The following is a 25,717-nucleotide window of genomic DNA, read 5'->3' as shown; positions in this document are numbered from 1 at the left end:
GGCATGCTTTGTTGGCATGCCACAAAGATCATGAACACAATTTTTTATGGATATATTATCATTCTTCTAGGAGAAACGTGAGCTCTTTCTCTCTCCACGTTTATCACTTAAAACAATCTTGTTTCTACTTTCTATTTGGAATCTCAAACAATATTGGTTGAGAAAATGCCAAGCCAACTGTGAATGTCTAGGTTCTCAACATATGTGATATGACTCGTTTGTTTACATAACACAAGTATTTCCCTACAATTGTAAAGGGTGCAAATCATTCATTGCAATGGTAGGAAAATAATATGGCAGTGCATTGTTTCCTACAAAGTTGCATTTCTGCTCCACGCCAGTAATAAAAGGCCTATTGTATATCTCCAGATCGAAAAAAGTAAGCTTCTATTGTATCCATCTCCACTGAGAATTTGACATCATCCTTTTCACTAGGACATTCATTGATATTCATGCATCAAGGAGACAACCTCTCAAAACTTCTTGCAATGGCTGTGATTCTTACGAGGGGCTACCCCTTGAAAATGTCCAGAGAATGATCTATCCGTGGTTCCAGTATTCATCTATTTCTGAACATACACACAAGTTTAATGAATATATCTTTAAGCAGGAATCAACAGCCATTCAATCCTCCCGAAGGGAGCTACAAGCACCTTTTTCCCATTTCCATTTCCATCGCTTCGACATCCGTATCCCTCTTATCTCCTTCAACCTTCAATTTCTGCCAGAAAATGTGTTCAGTCCAACCAATGTAAATAGACATCAACAAGTTATCAATAAAAATCAAATGTTCAAGTAACAACATATCATCCTGAGCCAATAACAGAAATAAACTTTTAAAGAGCACCAAAAAAGATATTACAGCGACTCGGAGTAAAACGTAGAGTTATTTTCTTCAACGCCTCCTTCATTTATATTCTAAAGAATGAACAGCACGTTAGTCACCTTTGTCATGTGTGAAAACATGTTTGAATAGAGCTTTGAATCTCTCCTGTTACTCTCAGCTTGAAGTTGTCTTAGTTTCTTTCGAAGTAACATCACCTCCCTGAGAAAGAAACAGTGCAAAACATGTCTCAGAATCAAAAGATGCAACTAAATGCACTTGATGTGGCCTGGTATAGCACCCATAAGCCAAGCCACCAGTTCCTGAGTTCAGACCAAGCCTCTTAACACCAAATCACTTCTCAAAAAAATTCTAATACCCAGGCACTCGCATCTGCCCCATATAGTTTTTTTTCTTTTTTGTTCTCTACACCAAAAAGTAAAAGTAGGGTGTAAATGAGCGGAGCCGCAACAAGCCGGGGCTTTGGAAATAATCTCTTTGTAGGGCAAAAAAATTGAGCTCTAGCTCAGCTCACTAAGAAATGTCAAAGCTCGAGCTCGGGCTTGTTAAAAGTCTGTTTATTAAAAATTAAATAATTTATCTAAAATTTGGAAATAATCTCTAAATACTCATAACAATCCAAATTAAACTTTGAAAGTACTTTAAATATAAAAAAGTTCAGTTATATTAATATATAAAGTTAATAGTAACAAATAAAATTTAATAGTAATAAAAATTATAGGACAGACACATTTAACAATTTGGTGGTTTTGTTTCTGTTTTCTTGTATCATATCCAGGACAGACATCTTTCCTGACTCTGACTCCGCCCACTGCGGGATCCTTGTCAACGGCTATGTTTACATTTTTTTGCCTATATTAACATACAAAATTTGGAAAACCATTTGGACTGGGCTAAACCAAATTGTATGTAACTCAAAACCAGCTCAAAAGCTAATTTGCTAGATAAAAGTTAATTTGCTAGATAAAGTTAGCTCAACACAATGCAATGAGCCATTATATTAGCCCTGAACTCTTTACATTGAGTTGGATGGGCAGACTAGCGTGGGTGGCCAATTCCCACTTTCAGATGAATTAATACCTTCATTACCTGTTATGAGGATCAGCCTGAAGAGATTTCTTGATATCTAATTCAGCTGAGACCAAGTCTGCGGTTTCCATGTAGGCTTGTGCCCGCCTATATAGAGCTTTCACATTGTAGAATTCTATATCGAGCACCTGTAAGAGAGAGATCAAAAATTAGAATGCACAAGTCTGTGCAAACAAATACAAGATACCATACATACCCCATGATGCAAGGACATTTTATGCTTATAAAAGGCTGGAACTACTTAGATGGCACCAAACACCGGTAGATGCAAAGGAAGAAGTAAGGATACTATATGAAAGGTCCTAACAATTAGCCCCTCAAAGGTCATTCTTAGTACTTCGGTGTTTTTACACGACAGACAGAATGTATACATCAATGTAAGGGGCAGTCCCATTATTTCTTCCAAAACATCAGGGTTATCAACAAAATTATGGCATTGATTTCTTGCCACAATGCAAAATCCAGTGAAATATGGATTAGCAGTTTAGCACAACAGTAACATGAAGGTCACTGAAAGAGAAAACAAATCTCAATTTATAGGCACCAATGAATTTTCAGATAAAGAAGATTAACGCAGACTGAAAAATTATTGTATTTGTTATCACCCCAATTTTATCACCGGACAATGTATCAGAACACTCAAAAAAAGAGGCCAATTAATTGGAGTGACAAAGATGATGTACATCACCTTGGTGATCAAGATTCGAATTTCTCTCCCCATTTTAAAAAAATGAATTCAAAGGTCATATGTATAATTAACGCATATATGCGAAAATTAAGTTTAAGTTCCTCTTATGAATGTTGATGGTGTAACGTAGGATTTTATATGGAAACAACAATCCTAATTAAGTAAAATAACATTGTTTTTTTTGAAATTCTATTGTTTTTCAAAGAAAAGGATGGAATTTAAGAATAAAAACAACGAGTTTTGTTGGAAAGAGTTTTCCGTACTCATTCCACATATGTAATTTTTTCGAAATTTAACATAGATTTTGAGATAACATTTTGAAATTTTATTTAAAAATAATGATGTTAGCATTTGTGGGAGGGAAATTGGACCAAGTCTGCAGTTTCCATTAAAGTTCATGATTATGCCCTGAAAATTCATCTCCTTACTCGTCTAATGGGCTACAAGTCTGCAGTTTCCATTAAAGTTCAGACTTGAGTTCGTGGTACCCAAACCTTAACAAAATATATACTTACAAAATTATTTTGAGCAAGAGCATGTATGAGTCTGCTATATGTTTAGGGTTTAGGGGAGATTGAACTGGCAGGCAGCATTAGTATTCACAAAGCTTCCTGATTCATCCACCTTTTAAACATAGCAAAACACTCTGCCGGTTTGTACTCGGGAGCAACGTGACCTCCACCCTGCATGTATGATCAAATGACAAAAAAGTTTTAGACCAGTTACTTTAAGCTTGGTAGGAGAGTTTGCGGTGGTTAGAAAGAAGAACATGCTTGCCTTCACTGTCGCAAATGTCATATTGTTGGAGTAAGTCCTTGAGTATCTGTTCCAAAGCCCCACACACAACTTATTTCATAAGCTCATTCTCAGACATCGAAGTGAATAGGTAAAGGGGAAACGAATTATTAAACACCTATTTTCAACTCAAAGGAAGGGCTTACCCTGCAACTTGTCCTTGAAAGAACCATGGCCGCCATTCATCAACTATGGAGTAGTTCAGAGCTCTTATCCATGCTTGAGTTCCCAAAAATGGAACCATCATATCATGATCACCACTGTTTCCATATCCAATCATGAAACAAATCAAACGTGAATTGATTTCCTAATTCAAAGGAAGACATAATTGCAGGTGTTGGGAGCAATTTCACCTATAAATTAATGAGCGTAAATTTCTTTTCGTAAGGTTGACATGATACTGGAAGCTACTAGGAATATCTTTCGTATAAGGCAATCCAAAATTACATCGCACCCATGTTTCTACAGTTCCCTGCATTCAGAAGAAGTCAATGCACATGTATATATATATATCTCTTACTGTTTTGTTTCCAACTTAAATCTCATACCTCCCGTATGTGGAGTGCTTTGCGAACTCTATAGTCGTTAACCCAATATGCAGAAAGAAAATATCGATAATTCTATAAGCAAAAAACACAAGGTTAGGAAAACAGTGATGATTTGGAATTTACGAAAGTTAACTATGTATTAAAATTATCAGTTGTTGATATTCACTCTTGGTTTTGCTGTGTTGGTGATGATTCTGTATTACTCAAGAATGCAGCTTCAGATCAATAATATCATTCGTTTAAATTATTAGAAACTCTATCTTGCAGCACTTCTAATAATATAATGTTCTTAAAATATAATGTCCTTACATTTGTGCCAAGTATATCAAAAAGACGAGAATTTATACTTACATGACAACCAAGATCTTGAAATGATGGTTCGGATTTGAGGAAATCTTTAGAGGACTTTGAGAGGGGTCTTCTTTTGCCAAACATGATCAGACCTGGCTTTGGTGAAGCATCAGAGCACAAAGGTTCCAGGATTTGTTCAGCGTTAATTCTCAAAGTACACTGAGGAATTAAATTAATTGTATGACTTGCATCAGCTATTGTTATGTAAAAGTCAAATAAATAAATGGAAGAACAGTTTACCTCGTCATAAGCCCGAATGTTTTCCAGACACTCAACATTGCTTGGGGCTATGTTTGTATACTCTCCTCCGCAATTTCTCTTCAAAGACTGGGAAAGACGTGAGCTAAATAAATCAGTTCCCATTTTTACTTTGATTCTCGTTTCAAATTACTTGTTAGTTGCTAATATTTTAAGAAAAATTTATATGACCAACCATTATAGACACAAGATACTGTTTTAGGAATTATGGGGAACTGGGATTAGCGGATACCTCATAGAGTTCATCAGAAATTAATCCCATTCCATGAGCAAATGGGATCACGGAGTTGTAATCAAAACTTGGGTCTGTAACACCATTTCCAATAATGTAACCCTGAAACAAGGGTCAAATCACTGCTCAAGTAATAATAATACTATTAATACCGGGAACAATGATGATGATATGAATGAGATAACTACAATAACGAAGTGGGAAACAAGAAATTGTCTTCATTTTCAGGCATCTAGGAAAAGTGTAAAGGACTTTTCAGCTTCACGAGGAATGAAGAACACCTGCAGGCTTCAAAAGGAAAGTCATTTCATAAGAGTTAAGACAGGTGATCGATATGAATGAGATGACTCTAACTGGCATTCTGTTGAAAGTCTAATATCCACATACCAGGATTTGTCAAAAAATTGTGCACATTCCCAACATGGTTCAAGTAGACTTTCGAGGGGTGTTCCGAAACTCATATTGCACAAGTTGCATGCATCATGAAGGTATAGAACTCATGAATAAGAATATCTAGTAGAGTGAAATAGCACAAAATTCATCTTTTAACAGTTGCTTGAGGTACAATCAGGACTTTAGCCAACTCAACTAAAGGCAACCCTAGATATTATATCATCAATCATCTGAACTACATTGATATGCACTTTAACCTGATGAACCCATTTTTTTGGCTCATGAATGAGAATTTTATTCAACCAAAAGGATGAAGAATACAGACTCGAGGAACTAAATATTCGCACATGGCGGATTAATACCAAAATTTCTCAGCTCCTGAACACATAATCAAAAGGGCCACCAAACCTCTTCAACCAACTATAACGCAATAAAATTTGAGGGATATCGAGAGGTGTGTTATAGAAACCTGAAGATTAATTGGCGGGTATGAACCTTCTTCATTTCCTGCAAATAAAACTAGTAACGCCTCAGCACTTCTTCGAGGTTTATATTTGTGACTTGAAGGCTAAATTTGGCTGACATATGGGGAGTTTACATAAAAAAACAAAAGAAAAATTCATAGAGGATTTAAGGAATTAAGAGGTTCACTATAAAAATGCTTTATATGAGAGATGCTTCGTCAGTTCTTTTTCCAGGGCATTTGTGCAGCCCATAAGTTAAACCCGACACTGCATAGTGGGTATCTGTTTAATTGTCAGGATGAGAAATAATGGAACAAAACATAACAGGGAAGATATTCAGGAAATCAAATTTCTCGTTTCTTTTTCTACATTACATTGGTAACCTTTGTAATCATACCATTAATAATCTGTTGAACTAAGGGTGGAACAATAAGGCCGGAGTATGAGTCCCTGCCGATGTAGACTGGATTTGACAGGAAGTCGGGATGATCCATCAGCCACTACAAAATGGAATGTGATAACAATGATGATGACTATCTATGATCTATCTTGACATGAATGCAAGTGCCATCTTGAGACAACTTTGGTGAAGATTTAACAAAAAATGTGTGTAACAAAGTGTACCTTCACGAGAAATTGGTAAGAGTGGTGAACTTGTTTGGAGTCACTTGACTGAGCAGCTGCAGGGCTTGTGGCATAGGAGAACCCAGTACCGACGGGTGAATCGTGAAAAATAATGTTGGACGCCTGAATATCTCAACATTGAAATCCAAAATAGGAAATAATGCAAGGTCATGCTTTAATTTGAAACAAGAAAGTTTCACCTTTGTCCATGAGCTAGGATTCAAGACTAAACTTGGCAAGCTCCCATTGTACTCCACAATTTCAAAATTAATTGGACCTGAAAATCAAGTTTATGTATGCTCTAGCACTCATCAGGCTATCCTAACATCTCGATTGTGTTCCATTTATTACTGAACAAAATTTATGATTTCTTTCACTAGAAAGATAATAAGTATGAAAGATCATAAACATATACGGTGATGATCTCGCCAGTCTAGACAAAGTGAAAAGAAAGAAATATATATAAAATGGGTCCCTGAGTCCTTATATGGAAGGTCTCAATTTCGGTAAATATTCTTGAAGACACTACATATTGTTCACCAACATAGGTTCTTTTGGAAAAAGAAGCATTCACGTGGGGCAGAGAATCCAATATTTCATGTTTCAAAGCTAAGAAATAAAGTAATTTAAGTAAAGCAAAGAATCCCCAATTACATGGCTTCTCCTACCTATCTGAAAAGCAAGTCCACAGAACCCAGAGCAACCAGGACCACCGTTCAGCCAAAGCAGAAGAGGATCTTCTTTAGGGTTCCCATCTGACTTGAGAAAGTAATAGAAGAGCTGCACATCCTCTGCTTCACCAACACCCACATACCTGATATTTGCAATAAACAATAAAATAACAACAAATATGAAATGGGTATTACAAATATGTAAAGTTCAGTCTATGATATGTACATAACTCACCCAGTTTCAAGGTAAAATGGAAGTTTCCCTGAAACCCTGGAAGGGACTTAACCACTGAATGAGAGTTTGCGAAGAGAGAGCAAACCTGTAGAAGAAGAACAAGATGAAGAAGCAGAAAAACCAAATGTAGGCGTAGCTTTGACATTGTACTTGATCTTTGCATTTTCTTGCTCTTCATTGACGAGAGTCTCATTTGTATTGATTGCTTGAAAGAAAGCAGGACATACTAGAATGCTGTGACAGTGAAAAATGAGAACCATAGGAGAAACGTGAGCTCTCTCTCTCTCCACGTTCTCACTTAAACAATCTTGTTTCTATTTGCGACCTCAAGCATTATTGCTGAGAAAATGCCAAGCCAACTGTGAATTTCTAGGTTCTCAACATGTAATATGACTACCGGTGGTGAAACCCGACCCGACCCAAACGAATTCTTATCGGTCCGGGTCTGACTCGACCCGATCTTGCCTTAACATATCAGGGTCTCGGATGCCTTTTTTTGATATTTTTGGGTTATCGGGCTAAGAAAATTGTTTTATTTTAAAAAATGTATTTTATGTGATTAATGTGAGCTTTTAGCAATGGACTGGGTCTGTTAAGGATACCGGGTCACCTGAAACCCGACCCGAGAAACCCAATGACCCAGTAACTCGGTGATTACTTAATACGGTTACCGAGCGAGTCACTCCATTGTCCAAAAACACTGGGTCGGGCCAAACCCGGTCCGATAACCCGGAAACCGGCCCGACAACCCTACTCATATGACTCGTTTGTTTACATAACACATGTATTTCCCTACAATTGTAAAGGGTGCAAATCATCCATTGCAATGGTAGGGAAATAATATGGCAGTGCATTGTTTCCTATAAAGTTGCATTTCTGCTCCACGCCAGTAATAAAAGGCCTACTGTATATCTCCAGAACGACAAAAAGTAAGCTTGTATTGTATCTATCTCCACTGAGAATTTGACATCATCGTTTTCACTAGGACATTCATTGATACTCATGCATCAAGGAGACAAACCTCTCTACAATAGGGGTACATAATTGATAATTCTTGCAATGGCTGTGATTCTTACAAGGGGCTACCCCTTGAAAATGTCCAGAGAATGATCTACTCGTCTATTTCTGAACATACACAAGTTTAACGAATATATCTTTAAGCAGGAATCAACAGCCATTCAATCCTCCCGAAGCGAGCCACAAGTACCTTTTTCCATTTCCATTGCCTCGACATCTATATATCCCTCATCTCCTTCAACCTTCAATTTCTGCCAGAAAATGTGTTCAGTCCAAGCTATGTAAATAGCTATCAATAAAAATCAAATGTTCAAGTAACAACATATTATCCTGAGCCAATAACAGAAATAAACTTTCAAGAGCAAAAAAGATGTTACAGCGACTCGGAGTAAAACTCAGAAATTATTTTCTTCAAATGAAAAATTGGCATCCTTCATTTATATTCTAAATAATGAACGGCATGTTAGTCACCTTTGTCATGTGTGAAAACATGTTGGAATAGAGCTTTGAATCTCTCTTGTTACTCTTGGCTTGAAGTTGTCTTAGTTTCTTTCGAAGTAACATCACCTCCCTGAGCAAGAAACAGTGCAAAACATGTCTCAGAATCAAAAGATGCAACTATCCCTGACTCCGGCACCTTCTACACGGGTGTTCGTTCACCTTTTTGACCTATATTGACATACAAAATTTGGAAAACCATTTGGACTGGCCTAAACCAAAATGCATTTAACTCAAACCAGGCCAAAAGTTAATTTGCTAGATGAATTTTGCCCAGCCCAATGCAATGAGCCATTATATTAGCCCTAAACTCTTTACATTGAGTTGGATGGGCAGACTAGCGTGGCTGGCCAATTCCTACCTTCAGATGAATTATAATACCTTCATTACCTGTTATGAGGATTGGCCTCAAGAGATTTCTTGATATCTAATTCAGCTGAGACAAAGTCTTCAGTTTCCATATAGGCTTGCGCCCGCCTATATAGAGCTTTCACATTGTAGAATTCTATATCCAGCACCTGTATGAGATCAAACATTAGAATGCACAAGACTCTGCAAACAAATACAAGATACCGTACATACACCAGGATGCAAGGACATTTTATGCTTATAAAAGGTTGGAACTACTTAGATGGCACCAAACACCAGTAGATGGAAAGGAAAAAAGTGAGGACACTATATGAAAGGTCCCAACAATTAGCCCCTCAAAGGTCATTCTTACTTGCATAGCAGTTCGGTGTTTTTACCTGACAGAAGAATGTGTACATCCAAGTAGCACTCTAAAGAGTCAGTGCCATTATTTCTTCCAAAACATCAGGGTTATCAACAAACTTATGGCATTGATTCATGCCACAACGCAGAAAGCAGTGAAATATGGATTAGCAGTCTAGCACAAAAGTAACATGAAGGTCACTGAAGGAGAAAACAAAACCCAATTTATAGGCACCGATGAATTTTCGGATAAAGAAGATTAACACAGACTGAAAAATTATTATATTTGTTATCACCCCAATTTAACACCAGACAATGTATCAGAACACTCAAAAGCACAGGCCAAGAGAAAACAAAATCGTATTCACCCCAAAACAGAATCAATTTTCAAGTCCTAAGCATCACTCAATTCTCCATCATTTTAAAGAAATTATTTACTCCACCAGGACAAATCTCCACACAATCTACAATTAACTGCATCAATAGCATTTCCTTGTGCAACTGACCTTAGAACATAACTTGATTGCTCCCTGGAAGTCACTAAGTTTGAGGCTACATGCTGCTCCATTTAACCAGCAAGACACTCTTAAAGCTTTTACGAGCTTTTGCTCCTCATCTCCAAAAGATCCATCTTCACTTACATAATCTGCAGCCTAAAAGAACAAATAGAAAGATAAACAAACTCAAATTACTCAGATTTTTTTCTCTCCTTTATGTGTACGCATCTGCGCGTGCCTGTGCCTGTGCATGTGAGAGCATATGCAGAATCTTGTGTGGAGTTACCTTCTCATATTTTCTACCTGCTCGTTGATACTTCTCATTTTTAAACAGCAGATTGCCTTCCTCTTTCTTTCTCCAAGCTGCCTCTATCTTCTCTTGATTATTCATCTCCCATGGTGTCTTTTCCTTTAGGTAAAGATAATAATATTAGCAAGTAGTGAACAGGTATTTTGAAAGCATAATAGAACTATGGATAAAAAAGGAAGATTATAAAGGAAACCTGAAAATCTATTGTAAGACCATACTGATACAAACAAGAACAAAGATATAAGCACTACTACACTACCTTGATAAAATCCAACATTTCAACTTCATAGACTAATTTTGAAAAAGGTGGGACAATGGCAAGATCCTTCTTTACTTCAGTATCTCCAAAACCATAATCATGGTCTATTGTCAACATTGCCCACTCCCCCTTCTTCATTGTCATTGCTGCTTGGTCTAAACCAGTAACTACTTGTTCTATAAACAGGAAAATAAATGAAAACCTTATCCGAAGTGTATTCATAGTTTTACTGCAAAAGAAATTTGACAAAAATAAGAAGAGATCGAGCAATATTTGGGATAAATGAACCTTCATCTGTGACAAATTCCAAAGGCTGCTCTCCGTCAACTCCTTTTTTTCAAAAACAGTGCCATCTTCCAGCATAGCTGTATAGCTAACTGCAGGACATTCGAAAGAGTTTGGAAGAATTCATATGATTTTAGAGATATAACACAATTGTCATAGTTCACACAACCATGGTTCACTGTACAACATGCAGCCAGCCCAACACAAAACTTTTTTTTGGGTAACGTGGAACCCACCCAATTGCCCACTGGACAATTGGCTGGTAAACCCCGGGCCACACAACACAACAAGATCACTATAAATTTCTCCATAATATCAATAGCTTATCATTAGAATTCTAGGAACGCAAAAAAAAAAGAGTCAAAAAGGATAAGTTTGGAGAAGAGGGTGAATGTAAGGCATGGTCGGTTTTTTCTCATGCATCCAGAGTTCCAACTTCAACACTTGCAGGATGTTGAAAGAGAGACGTATGAATGTCGAAAATTGTCACTAAAAGTCAGTCCATATCTACTTTGCATGCATGTCTTAAGTAACAATTGTTCGTCAAAATGAATTGTGAGTTGTGAAATATCTCATAAGCCTCATAAGTCATAACGCTAGATTTCTTTGGCCATAACTTCATGCAATTTGTTATGCCCCACCACAGCCAATTTCATCAGTTTCTGATGATCAAACTGATAAGATTCCTGGAATCTATTGAGTAAGTAAAACTTACTAGTTGCAACAGCACCTTCATTTGCAACAAGAGTGCCCTCCCCCTCCCTCAATATCTTCTTCATTACCTTGGAGTCACCAGTTACATCAATGACTGGCTTGAAAGAAACCAATTCAAGATCAATATTCAATACCGAATTTGGTGGGACTGGTTGGATCCCACCCTTAGAATCTCCCTCCTTTCCAAAAGCATCTGCAAGATATTTGAATTAAGGAAAAATTTTCAAAATTTTCGTACTTTTTGGAAATTTTAAATAGCATAGAGATCATAAATATGGTTCAACAGTGCATTGATAGAGATGATAAAACTTCTAAGAAATGCGCAACTGAATCATGCAGTAGGACATGTAACAATGAATATATCACCTTACTACTAGTCCACTAATCAATATGATATATAGCAAGCACTTACATCAATGGCATGTGAGTGTGAGTGTGTGACTGAATAAAATTATAAAAAGATTTTTAACATTGATAGTAGGGTTTAAATAATCTCCTATATATCACAACATAGACCAATCCCCAGTGATCCACATATGACCATGTGACTACGTAGTTAACTTGCTCTTCCTGACATAATCCAATTGTTTCACTAATTTGTTCATTTTTCTGAAACAGCTCTAGCATAGTACAAGAGCTACCTTTTCTTTTCCCAAATGAGAAGTCCCCCAACCCTTATGATTCAATGCTGGAAACAATAAGATTATAACAAGATCTACACAAATTTCAGAAACACAAGTCAACTCAACCCAGAAATGAAAATTATCTGCTTTGAGGCTAGACAATTATATGATTTAATTCATTGGTGCTCTAATTAACAAAATCTAGGGAAGGAAAGGAATGAAGGTTTTTTACTTAATCAGACATCAGTCTTAATCTCACACCAAATATAATACAACACTATATTCCTATCAACACACACACACACCACACAACACACTATATTTCTTGATTTTGCAAGGTATAAACAATGATAAAGAGACATACATTGAGGTTGAACGACTAGTTTAACCTTCTCTCCCTGTTTCATGGTTACGATTGCTTTTGGCAATGCTTGACAAAAGTGACCTGATGAAATATATTCATTAATTACTACCAGATAAACGAACTATAAAGATTTCCCAAAATCATCTCGGAAGTACCATGCAAACTGCAGAGAATTACCATCTTTCACATAAAATCCAACCCCTCCTCCTGGTGTTTTTGCAACAATGGTACTATCAACAAGAGCCACTTGATACTTAACTGCATCAACAAATAATTATTAAAATTGCTCCGTCAGGAAAACTCTTGAGATCTAAAATGGCGAGCAAAGGTAATGAATATTTACATATTCAGGCTTTAAAGTACCAATAACTTCATCCAAATCACTGGGTTGCTTGTTTCTATCCCCCTTCTCCATTATTTTCTTGATAATTCCTCCATCTTTGCAAATATCAACCACTGTGATCCATGAGACAAGCTCCACCTCAAACAGCACAAAAGCATCAGGTGGCACCCCATCACGGCCTCCAGCAGCTCCATACCCCAACTCGTGAGGAATTGTGAACAATGCTATTTCCCCCTTTCTCATGGTTAAAATCCCTTGATCTAACCCGGGCACCACGTGGCCTATCAATTTCATAACATATCAATTAAACAAACCCTAGGAAGAAAACAAACAACAACATCCAGAAATCAAGAGCACAAATGGGAAAAAAAATCAAGCAAGAACTAACCATGGCCAACCTTAAATGTCACAGGCTCGTCTCGATCTCTAGTAGAATCGAACTCGGTTCCATCAAGCAAAGTGCCCACATAGTGAACTACACTCAATCAAACAACAAATTTCCCTCAATTTAACCGCCGAAAAATTGCTTATCTAATATGTAGATATACATACGTCCATTTTAGCGGAAGTCATACCAATTACTTCGTCTCCGGGTTCTGGGGTTTCCCAGCCTTGACCTTGCTTGATGAGCTTCTTCTTGAGGCCGGAAGCTCCGAGCAGTCTCTCCTCCCCGACCTTGAGAGGGGGAGCCGATTCGATCACTTCCCCAGGCTCCTCATCGAGCTCGTCCTGGTCCTCAATGTCTGACATGTGTGCCGCTTTCCCTTTATCTATTGTCCTCATGCTCCAAAATCAGTGTCGGAGAGATTTTGAATATCTATATAGATGAGACTATGAGACTCACGACTCTGTCTGCAAATGAACAGAGCGGGACAGGGATGCGCATGGCTATACGGTACCGTTCAAGTCTAGTTCAGTTAACTTAAGGTTTGTGTTTAACGAGTTTGGGATTAAGATTTTGGCAACAACTAGTCATTGGCTAACTGAGATGGTGAAATCCGTCAGAGATGAACTATGTGGTAACTCTTAGCAAGCGGAAGATAGTCCTCGGTGTTTTTATTATGGTTATTTGTGAGATGGGTGAGTCATGTATATCTTAAAATTTGCAATCAACTCTTGTAATCATCGATCGAGATCTACGACAACCTTGCAAGATCAAACAACAGTCGACAATTGACTGATGTGGTGCCGACCGACGGTCGACTGATGTAGTGTCGACCAGGGAAGCTCCGACAGTCAAGTCAATCAACGGTAAATGAATGTTTAGTGAGAGAAGTGAAGGGAGAGATATCAGGTAGTTGAGAGAGTAAATGAGAAAGGGTCCTTCTCAATTTATAATGTTCTAGATCACGTGTGACTGACATGTGTTGACCGTACTGACGGGTTCGTGCCTTGGACTTTGATTGGGTTTAGGGCCCAATATGGGACTTCCTTGGCATCACAAGCATTGGGCCTCACGTGAATATTCTTGCGTCCGTTCCAGTCGTGGGCCTTCGCCCCATCTAAACTTGGGCTAGACATATCTTCAGGCGAACGTTTGGGCGACTTAAACAAGGCCTTCGTGGGCCTTTCAACGTGGACTTAAGTGTTTCGGGCAAACGATTTTTGGCCCATACATGTCCTTATTCAATCCAGCATATGCAAATATCATTTTGAGTTATCTCCAAGGTCTCTACACTATATGTGGGGATCCCAACACTAAATTTAGGGCTCGGACATAATTGAGTGTCTTTTTGAAACATGAAGGACAAGACCGAGAGGTTTTAAACTTGAACAACATAAACAAGAAAATAAACAAGAAAACGATACAACTCTAAGGACAAAAAATATGGTTTAGCCAATCAATTTGCCTTAAATGTCCTTCTATTAGTGGATTTTATAAACAACCGAAAGTGATTTTAGTGTAAATTTTGCACTCTTTGCATGTTATACTTCAAATTATCTAAGCACAACGAGAGTTTGCTTGATTAACAATCAACTGGGTTAGGTATATGTGTGTTCAATGTTCGATTCTAATGGGAAACAAATTTCTCAAAGCTATTTAAAAAAAACAAAATAAAACAAAATAAAACAAAACAAAGAGGAACCCATATAATGATCTTCAAGAAACAAACAATCATTGATAAAAATAAATAAAAATTAAGAACATTGATTAATTAATCAAAGTTCATTTCACTCTGCACATCCTGAATTAATTAAATTTCACATCTCCAATTTTTCTTTTTAAAAAACAAAAAAAAAATAATTTAAAACATAAGGTTTCTCTTTGGCACAGCATAGCTTCTGCTTCTTGGGTACAAGAAATCCTTGTTATAATTAGCACCAACACCACCAACTTCTACAAAATTATCACAAGGCCTGTCCTCGTCAATCCTTCCCATAGCAACACTGCAACTCTTCCTCAATCCAGTACTAGTACTACTACTCTGTCCCATCTCACTTAATCCATGTCCATGACGACCAGACCTACTACTCTTCAAGGAGGCAACTCTAAGAAGCTCTGCGTAATCCATATCGCTCTCTTCAGACCTCGATGAGTTGACACTGAAGCTCTTAGGCAACGAAGCGATGCTGCCTCCAGGTACGCCCATGCCACCACCATAACCAACGCCAGAATTAGCGTAATCCGACAAGCTTCGAACGTAAAATTCCTTTGCTTTGCCCAATACCCGAATTGGGTATGTAATGAACCTTATGAACTTGTTGTGGTGGTTGGTATTCCTCATGTTGATGTTGTGCAAGTAATAGAAGGGTAAGTAGAATATTATTATAGATTGGCTTTGGAGATTCAACTTTGATGGTTTTGTAGAGGCTCAAGAGGAAGCAATATATGGAGCTAGCGTGCGTTTATATGAAGTGGTGATGGCGTGTGGACTTTCCAATTTGTTCATAGCACACTTTGTTGGAAAGAGTAATAGGGTTTAAGAAAGGTTTAACAAAGCATGCCAAGTTGGAAAAGTCAGATTAGGTTGAGACTCGAAAATAAACTGATTAAATCATCAAGAACTAGTCTTTCATCCCATAAACATCTCAGTAATGTGATGATATTGCTATCATCAAGGGTGAAGCCAAGACTTAACATGAGGGGGGCCGTAGTGGCGGACATATGATTATATGTCAGGGTAGATAAAGTTAAGCGGTACTTCAAGGGCAATGTTCCCGAATTTTTTTGGATTATGTATTTATTAGACATTCAAAAGTATAAAAAATAACACTAAAAATCAAAACTTATAAAATATGATGAGTAATATTTGTCACATGTCTTCTTATTTCAATCATTTGAGTATAATTTTTTATAGGGTTCTAAATTAAAAATTTAAGGGAGTCTTTTTTATAATTACTATATACTTAACTCTAATTAAAAAAATACACTAAGGGGATCAATTGACTCCCTCATTTATGAGGCTTTCGCCGCCCTGACTTAGTCGTGTCATCACGTTCAATGAAGGAGTATGAGTCACACAATGTTGTATGATGCTTTTGGGCTTATTGTGATTTGTAGCAATGTTGAAAAGGAAAAATATTTCGTACATTTGACTAGGCAACTCCTGCTGACATATTGTGTATATCCTCCTATTATATATATATGTGTGTGTGTGGTTTTGGCCTTTGGGAATGGATGAGGATGACCAGCATCGATCTGTTTTTATTCAAGGCTATCTGTAACAGTAGGCGCACATTGTATGTATAGGCTGCGGATTCGGTCCCCAATTATCAAAGCATAAGAGTCAAAAGTTCCGATGAATTAATCAGACGTACAATATTATCTTATGGAAACAAATAAATAGTCAAAGTCATTGGAGATATTGCCATACAAAATGCAGAAGTAATGATTTTTGACTTTTCAATTCACGAAAGGGTATTGAATTGTGCCTTATTAATACTACTAATTCATTTGACTACTAGTAATTGTCATCATAAGATATGACTAATTGCAAACTTTGCAGTCTATAGATTCCAATGTTTTTTGTCACAGTTATCTCTCGAATGTTATGACGTATCAAGTCATCATGCCCCTTCTTATGGCTTATCACTGGTAGTATGTTCAGGATTCCAAACTCAATTGTGGCAACTAAGCATGAGCGTTGTGCTTGTTGCGGGACTTAACCCAACATCTTACGGCACGAGTTGACGACAACCATGCACCACCTGTGTTCGAGTTCACGAAAGCACCCCCTTCTTTCAAGATGATTCGCGGCATCTTAAGCCCCTGGTAAGGTTCTTCGCTTTGCATCGAATTAAATCACATGCTCCACCGCTTGTGCGGGCCCCCTTCAATTCCTTTGAGTTTCATTCTTGCCAAACGTACTCCCCAGGCGAGATACTTAAGGCGTTAGATACAACACTGCACGGGTCGATGCGTGCAACGCCTAGTATTCGTCATTTACGGCTAGGACTACTAGGGTATCTAACTCCATTCGTTCCCCCAGCTTTCGTCTCACACAATTTCATACGAGTCATGTGGGATCATGATTTCACATGAATTATCTGCATCCATCTCAACATTTGGAATAACTGGAAAAAAATAATATAATTCTTAACATTTTCGTACGACTAACACAAGTCTTCCCTCCAACATTGAATCATAATTTAATGTCTATTCACTCTATTGTGAGAACAATAGGCAGAAATCACGTGAGAAATAAATGGGCCTGCTTATATTTGGTAATCTAAATGGGCCTTTAAGCGGTTTAGATGTATTGGGCCTAGGTCAATTACCAAAAGGCCCACTCCATAAACTTATCTTCTCACGAAGTCACCAGGCTTCGGTGTGCAAAGCCCAGCTCAAAACAAATGTTGCGAGATTTCTGTTAAGGTCCCTTACTCCGTTTTTAGTTTTTCCTCCTCTGTTCTTATTAGGGTTGTTACGGTAGCGATAAATTATTCATTGATATATCGTTATCGATACAGTGGTTATCAAAAATCACAGAATATTGGTATGTCATTACCAATACTTTGGTATGATAAATTTACCACTAACTTCGGTAATGATAACGGTAAACAAAGTTCAAAATTGGTAAATTCCTCGATTATCGACATATATATTAAATATATATTAATATTATTTTTAGTTTTAATATTTTAAAATTATGAAGTTATGACCGTTAGATTCATCATTCATCTACATAGTGTAATCTACATCATTGATTGTTTGTTAGGGTTATTCACTTACTCATTTCACACGAATCTCACCTCACTCTCTCAAGTCTCTCCGTCTCTGCCACTCATCTCGATTAACATCTGCTGCTCTACATGCGAGACTATGAACTGCCAATTGAGACTCTACGACTGTTGACTAATTAGGGCTGTTCAAATGAAACCAAAAGCAGAATCAAAACAGGTAACTGGACAGGTCGATCCGGTTTGGATCGATTGGTTGACCAGGTTTGGTCAAACGGTTTCAAAAACCGAAACCAACTGAGTTAAGTCGGTCGGGATATGGTTTGAAATTTTTGTAACCATCGGATAAGTGGACTGGACCCATATATATAATATATAATATTATAATATCTTTTTAATATAGACCATTGGATTAACTAGATTTTATAATTTACAGATTAGAAATTTATATCATTTTTTTAAACTCCTTTTCTACGATTTTTTAATTTTTTTTTGACTTCATTTCACTTGTTCATCAGTTCTCTCTCTCTCTATTGGAAGCCCAGCGGCAGCTCGTCTTAGTTCATCTTCCAACTTCGTCTTCATCACTTCATCAGCATCTTCGTCTCTTTGATTCTTCCACAGAGTTCAGCCAACGCTGGCAGCTTTGTCTTCCACCCGCCATCGCTTCCGGCTTCTCTCTCTACATCGAAGTTTCGAACAAGTGGGTTTCTTAACTTTCTTTGGTGATTGTTTGTAAGACTGTAACTCTTGCTCATCACAGTTTTGCTAATTGCTAGGATTTGTTGTGGTTTATGATCTGTAACAGATACTATCTATTGGGTAATTGTTATGATTTCACTCTTTTTTTTTTACTTCACAAGTATCTGTGGTAAATATGCCTTGTGAGAGTGATGTAGTTCTTGTTTTCTTATATGCTTTTTTGCTTTTACTGTTGATTAATGTTGTTTCCTCTTTCCTCTTCTTGTTAGTCTTTGTGAAGGATCTCTCATAGTCTCATTACTTGATTTTGACATCTGAAGAAAATTCCTCTGTTTCCTCTGACTTTTCCAATTAGTACTTTAAGCTACTTCGTAGTATGAGAGTTGCTTGCCATAAAACCCAAACCGAACCAAAACCGATCCGGATAAATTTGTTAACCGTAGTTAACGATTTTGATGGTTTTGGATTCATAAAATACAAAACCGTACTTTTCGGGTACTTTTCGGATTGATTATGGTTTGGCCTTGATGGTCCGGTTAACCGGACCATGCACAGCCCTACGACTAACATCTGTGCCGTGATTTTCTTCGGCCTAGCTCCACCTCCGCGCCTCCATATTGGTAAGTGGTACTAGTAACCATCTCAATTACAGACTTCTCTGCTTCAATTTTTATTTTATTTTTTGAGCAAATTTGCTTCAGTTTTAATACAGGGTTTTAGGGGAAGAGGAGGGAATTTAGGGACTTTAGGGTTTTACCTTCATATAAATCTAATTTCCACATTTTAAGGTACAGATTGGGCTTTTGCTTGTCTTGGATTTATGTAACAATGTAGAGAGGATACTTAGATTTCTCTGTGAAGAGAAGTTTGGTTATGTTATATTGTTGTTGATAAGTTTATAAGTTTTACCTTTTTGCTACTGTACCTCTGAATAGAGGATTATTCATTTTTATTGAATACTTGTATCTGAGTATTTTTGCTACCGCACTTATTGTATACTTGTATATGAGGATTTTATTGAATACTTTTATACTTGTATCAAGAGGCATTTTTTTTTCATGTAGGAGACAGGTTTCAAAATTGGTAAATTTACCAATTATCGGTTCACAGTTACTGATCGATCGGTATACCGACTCTTTCGGTAATGATAATGGTAATGGTAGCAATTTTTGAGTTATCGAAGGTATTGGTACGGTAACGGTATTCCGTGTTTGGTAACGGTAACCGTACCAATAACAACCCTACATACAACCATGAAAGATACCCCAAAGAAAGACATTCAATCTCCATTGAAGTCAAAGCAATCTCCTGGCCATTTTATTCCCAAATCCCCTTCAACCCCACAAACCCTAGCTACTCCACCTCCGGTTCTCCGCCGATCTGCTCGTAGGTCATCGTTGCCGCTTGATATGCCAAAGCCCAGTGATCATACTGAAGAACCCACCAACCTTTCGGTGAAAGTCCCAAGAAAGAGGTCAGCAAATGAGAAGAAATCCCCTCTTCAAACTCCCCAAAAGAGTTCCAGCGATGAACAATATAGGCACAATTCCAAAATCCCCAAAACCTTAAAGAGCAAAAAAAATGACAAGTCAATGGAAGATTTGGTATTGGATGAGGTTTTGTTCTCACCTGTGTCACCGGAGCAATCGGAGACTAGGAAGAGAAAAAAGGGTCGAAGAAAGGAAAGTACTTACAAGGCAAATGGTAGCAAAGAACTTGGAAAGTGGTAATAAGTCGAAGAAGAGGGTTTATTACAAGAAAGTGGTGTATGACGGGGTTGAATTTGAGGTGGGGGATGATGTGTACGTGAAGAAGAGAGAGGGTGCCAGCTCAGATGATGAAGATCCTGACATTGAGGAGTGCAGAGTGTGCTTCATGGCTGGGAAAACACTGATGATTGAGTGTGATGAATGTTTAGGTGGGTTCCACTTGAAGTGCTTGAAGCCACCATTGAAGGATGTACCTGAAGGGGAATGGATTTGTACATTTTGTGAGGCAAGGAAGTTGGGTAAAGCCATTGAGTTTCCAAGGCCTCCTGAAGGAAAGAAATTGGTGAGAACATTGAGGGAGAAGCTTCTCTCGAGTGATATGTGGGCTGCCCATGTTGAAAGGTATTTTTGTTTGACAAATTGGTTAGTTTTTTAGCCTTGATTTGTATGACAACCAGTTTTCTAATCATTTTACTTCTCTTTCTTCACTCTTCCACTTCCATGCTTGCTTGAAGATGTTCAGTTTGTGGAAGGAAGCGGATGGAAGCTATTGGTCTCAGGTGCGGTGGTATATGATACCAGAAGAGACTGCTGTTGGAAGGCAACCCCATAATTTGAAGAGAGAGCTTTATAGGACCAATGACTTTACAGATATTGAGGTGATTTTGGGTTACTCCTTTTGATTGTTATAACTGATAGATTAAGTAGTCCATTTGGAACTGCCTAACTTACAGTGCTTACAAGTAGAAAATGTTATATTGGTAGATGTTGACACCATTGTTTAGGTTGCTTGAAATGTAGCATTGGAGCCATAAACGTTATTGGATTATATTTTGTTCTTGTTATATGTTCTCTCTAGAGATCACTTTACACAATTTTCCTTGAAGAGGGGAGTATTTTTGTGTTTAAATCTGTAGCACAACTTGTCACTGCAGATGGAATCTATCATTAGGCATTGTTATGTCAAGAACGTTGAAGAATATGCCACAGCCAGCAATGAAGGGGATGATGTCTTTCTTTGTGAATATGAATATGATATACGCTGGCAAAGTTTCAAGCGTCTAGCTGAGATTGATAATGGTGAAGAGGTAATCATTCAAGAAATAGAATAATCATTTGTGGGATTATAAAATGTCAAAACCAAGTTAACATTCTGTTGAAGTTAATTGGTTACCTTTCTTATATTTTAGGATGGTGAAGGTTCTGATGGTGATAAAGATTGGAATTCTTATAAGGATGCAATCTCTGATACAGATGAAGAAATGGAATATGAGGAGGAAAACATGAAAGTGTTACGAACTCGAAGATCATCAAGTCATGTGTTGGCTGCGGTATGAAAATTTCGATTCCTTCATTTTCTGTGGCCTTTTGCTTGGTGTTTGTGCAATGTAACAGTAATCAATGGTATGGTAATGTAGAACTTACGGAAGGGGCAGTTCTTTGGACTTCAAAAGATAGGGAGTAAGAAAATACCAGAGCATGTACGATGCTGCAAGAAGAAGCCACACTTCTGCTGGCAACTTTGCCCAAGTCGTTACCTTGTCGAAATAAGTACGTAACCTTCATAGTTTTCTGTTTTACTTTTCTAACTTGTTTAGTTTCAATGAATAACATCTGCATCTTTATAGAGAAATGGAGGATATAACATCATTTATAAAAGGTGCCATTTGTGATGATCAGTGTTTGGGACGCTGTCTTTACATTCATGGTGTTCCTGGAACAGGAAAGGTATTAGTCATTTTCTCTTTGAATAAAAAATTTGATCTACTATGTTTCAGTTGTTGATTTCGATTGATGTCAAATTGCAGACTATGAGTGTACATGCAGTGATGAGGAGCCTAAGGTCAGAAGTAGATGCAGGATGTTTATATTTTATTCTCTCATGCCATATATGAAACATTAAGTGGACACAGAGTGGGGCGGAAAAAGGCTCTCCATCTTCTGAATGAGAGATTTTCAGAGGGAAAGAAATTTGGCAAGGAAGGTGACCGGCCTTGTATTCTTCTTATTGATGAACTTGATCTTCTCGTAACCAGAAATCAGTCGGTAAGTATTTAAAATTTACAAATTCCATTGATGATAATCTTTGGTCTTGGAATATTCATAGAAAGTAGGGAACATTTATATGCATGAACATTTCTTTTTAAATCACAGGTCCTGTATAATATTCTTGATTGGCCCACTAAACCACATTCCAAGTTGATTGTGATAGGTATATTTCCCTTCCCTCCCTCCTTCACAAGGCATTTTGGTTTGCCACTTATGATGATCATTATGTAGGTATTTCTGTTACAAAATACATGATGGAACACAGCAATAGCAAATACTATGGATCTTCCTGAGAAATTGCTTCCCCGAATTTCAAGCCGAATGGGTTTGCATAGGCTTTGCTTTGGCCCCTATAATTATCAGCAGCTTCAAGAAATCATTTTGAGTCGCCTAAATGGAATTGACGCATTTGAAAAGGCAGCCATAGAATTTGCTTCAAGGAAGGTCGGCCCATGTGCTACTTGTTTTGTCACGCAAGTTAAAATTGGTTATTGCTACTTTGATACACTAAAGTTCATGTGATGAATGTTTCACAGATTATCGTATTAAAAAAGCAAAATCAATTGGCAATCTCACTTCTGCTGGTAGTAAACACTTTAACAATACAAACAGTCACTGTCTTCTTCCTAAGGGGCGATTGGGTTACTAAATTGTTATATCTGAACACTTTTTCAGAAAAATGCATTGTTGGTATGTCAGAGGTTGAAGCAGCCATTCAGGAAATGTTCCAGGCACCTCATATCCAAGTGAGTAGGTTTTTCACCATATAAGTTTCCATGGGCGAAGCATGATCTATATCTCGACATCCTTGGTTCTGATGTTTAATGTTGTTAAAGGATGTACTTCCATAACACGTACACAAAAGCATATGAGATTATTTGTTGTATCACGGGGGCAATGGATTTGAATGTCAGGAAAGGGCAAATATTTTTTCTGTCATAACATTTGATGGAAGTTCAAATTTCTCAGAAAAATGTGTTACATGTAGCTTTTAGAGTAGTAAATTACTCCTTTTGCTTTTATTCATTTTTGCTAGCTTAAAACAGCGAGGAAGATAGAGAAACTGCTATAACTACTTGCAATGGAAGACAATGGTTTTGGTATGAAAATTTTCCTATGTCATATGAGTTCATGACATGATGGCTTGTCTGTAAGCATTATGATATAACTTTAAATGTGAAGTGGATCTTTACTGGCTATTTGCCACATTTTGGTATGCTTATATCATTAGCAAAATAACTTGAGCATGATTTTTTAACTTTTGTTTTATCCATCTGTTTTGCAGGTTATGAAGAGTTGTTCCAAAATGAGTAAAGTTTTCTTGACGGCTATGGTGCATGAGCTTTATAAAACAGGGATGGGCGAAACTACTTTTGAGAAGGTCAAAATACCATGCCTCCAGCTCATACATGACTATATTTGTTGATCCCGCTCATGAAAAATACTATTCAAGTACTTTAATTTTAAATATTAACTTTGCTTGTCCTTCCCTGGAATGCTGATAGGATAGAAATAACAGGTGAACCTATTCACTATGTTAAAGCGCATCCAAGCAAGATACTATACTGGCCTTGTTTGTTGTTTCATGATGCCTTTTTTCTTCCCTCAACTCTGGATAAATTTGTTGACACAATTCTTTCTGGAAGTTTAACCTAAAATAATTGTGTTTGTGAGGCGTTTTTCTAAAGATTATTTTCTACTGCAGTTAGCAATGACCATTTCATGTATCTGTACAAGCAACGGTCAAGCATTCCCAGGTTGGGACATACTCTTGAAAATTGGGTAGGCCTTTTCCCCTTGGCCTTTTTTTTAGCCCCCTTCTTTAGTGGTTTATTGCCAATCTATAAAGGAAAAAATTGATGTCAGATTGGCTTCTGTGAGGGTTTGGTCAAGTGTTGAACATCTGGCAACTCTCAAGCTAGTCTGAGCTAATTTATTCCTCCTCGTTTGGAACACTGTCAAATTGTTACACTTTTTTTTGATTTCCTATGCTGTTATGTTCACAGCTCAATAATTTATCATATAGCAGAAAATTATGATCCCGTAATATGTTCACAGCTCTTTTCTGAATGTCTGTTTCAGAATGACATATTGAGATTTCTTCACAGAAATGATCGCAGGAGCTTATATTGTCAACATATAGTCTATTGCGCATTTTCATCTCGATTGGAAAACTTTTTTTTTAGCTAATGATTCTTTCTTTGGCAGCTGTGAACTTGGTGAATGTAGAATTATTCTATGTGAATCTGGAGCTCGTCACAGGTTGCAAAAATTGCAGCTCAATTTCCCAAGGTTAGTTCCCGGGGCTGGATAACACCATGATCTTTGCTCAAGAAAAACCAAGTTGTCCTATGAGTACATTTATAATAGTGAATGAACTAATGATCTGCAGTAGATTAGCTGGGGCAGAGTTCACAAACAAGGACCATTTTTATGATGCAAAATTTCAGTGTTAATGTTGGACTACCTGAATAATTAATGTTGAGAAATGACGTTCTTTTTTATGATCGACTATGGTTTCAAATTATATTTAGTTAGAATCTAGTATCATAAAGAAAGATGCCTGGGAGGAGCGGCACTAGTTCAAGTGGGTCAAGCTTCTCACTGCTGTTGTGCTATGGGCAATGTTGGTGTTTATCTGGTAGCAGAGACATTGAATTTTAGAAATCGGGCTTCTGCAATTTTCTGGAAGCCATAGAGGATCTTTTGATGGGTCTTTAGAAGGTTTTAGTATGGGAAGATTGATAAGAAATTAGAATTTTTCAGTAACCATGGTAACATACATTTGTTGCTGCTTGTCTTTTAGCTTGGTCACTGATTTGCAGCATGGTTAGCGTTGGATAACGTTAGCAAAATTTTATCTGAAAATTTTGCTTTGCCTTATGACAGTGATGATGTTTCTTTTGCACTGAAGGACTGCAAGGAACTACCTTGGTTGGCCAAGTATCTATGATTCGAGATGCAGACAATGTGTATCAATTTCTTAATTTACATCAACAATTTTGACTTTAATTCTTCTCTCGATTCTTCATTCATATTTATCGGTGTTTGATTTCTACTCCGTTCATCACCATGTTGTTCTTTTAAATACTGAAATCTTGAACCTCATATTTTTCTGGAGGACTCTATCATTTGTATCGGATCTAGAGGCACTGCTATTTTTATTGAGACTAGCAACAATGAAAAAAGATTTATTGTTTTGCGAATAAAGGTATTAGCTTCGGCATCTTCCTCAAGGGCAATCCTTAATTGTTTCTCATACCTCATTTTTCTCGCATTATGGAACCACATTGAAACCTAGGTCGGAATGGTCGGTTGGGAGG

At 37.4% G+C, this 25,717-nt stretch overlaps 1 protein-coding gene, 1 non-coding gene and 3 pseudogenes across 2 annotated transcripts; 2 read left to right on the top strand and 3 right to left on the bottom strand.

Annotated features, from left to right (window-relative positions):
* Positions 1-341: 341 nt before the first annotated feature.
* On the bottom strand, positions 342-13,816 carry LOC120009157 (annotated as a pseudogene).
* Positions 3,559-7,479, bottom strand: LOC120009156 (annotated as a pseudogene).
* Positions 13,817-14,886: 1,070 nt separating the features above from the next.
* Positions 14,887-15,680, bottom strand: LOC120009544. Its single transcript, XM_038860169.1, has one exon. The coding sequence runs from the start codon at positions 15,537-15,539 to the stop codon at positions 15,060-15,062; it is 480 nt and encodes a 159-aa protein (XP_038716097.1). The 5' UTR covers positions 15,540-15,680; the 3' UTR covers positions 14,887-15,059.
* A 4,059-nt stretch (positions 15,681-19,739) lies between these two features.
* Positions 19,740-25,630, top strand: LOC120009543 (annotated as a pseudogene).
* LOC120010009 lies at positions 21,341-21,418 on the top strand. The gene has a single exon (XR_005470796.1). It is a non-coding gene; the product is annotated as a small nucleolar RNA snoR28 (small nucleolar RNA).
* Positions 25,631-25,717: the final 87 nt, after the last annotated feature.

This window comes from Tripterygium wilfordii, chromosome 11 (assembly GCF_013401445.1).
Source record: "Tripterygium wilfordii isolate XIE 37 chromosome 11, ASM1340144v1, whole genome shotgun sequence".
In the NCBI taxonomy this organism is placed as follows: Eukaryota; Viridiplantae; Streptophyta; class Magnoliopsida; order Celastrales; family Celastraceae; genus Tripterygium; species Tripterygium wilfordii.
The sequence above is the reverse complement of the archived record's forward strand: the minus strand, read 5'-3'. Positions and strand labels throughout refer to the sequence as shown.

Excerpts from the sequence above, each read along its gene's own strand:
- LOC120009544 (XM_038860169.1), bottom strand. The coding sequence starts at position 15,539 with ATGAGGAATACCAACCACCACAACAAGTTCATAAGGTTCATTACATAC.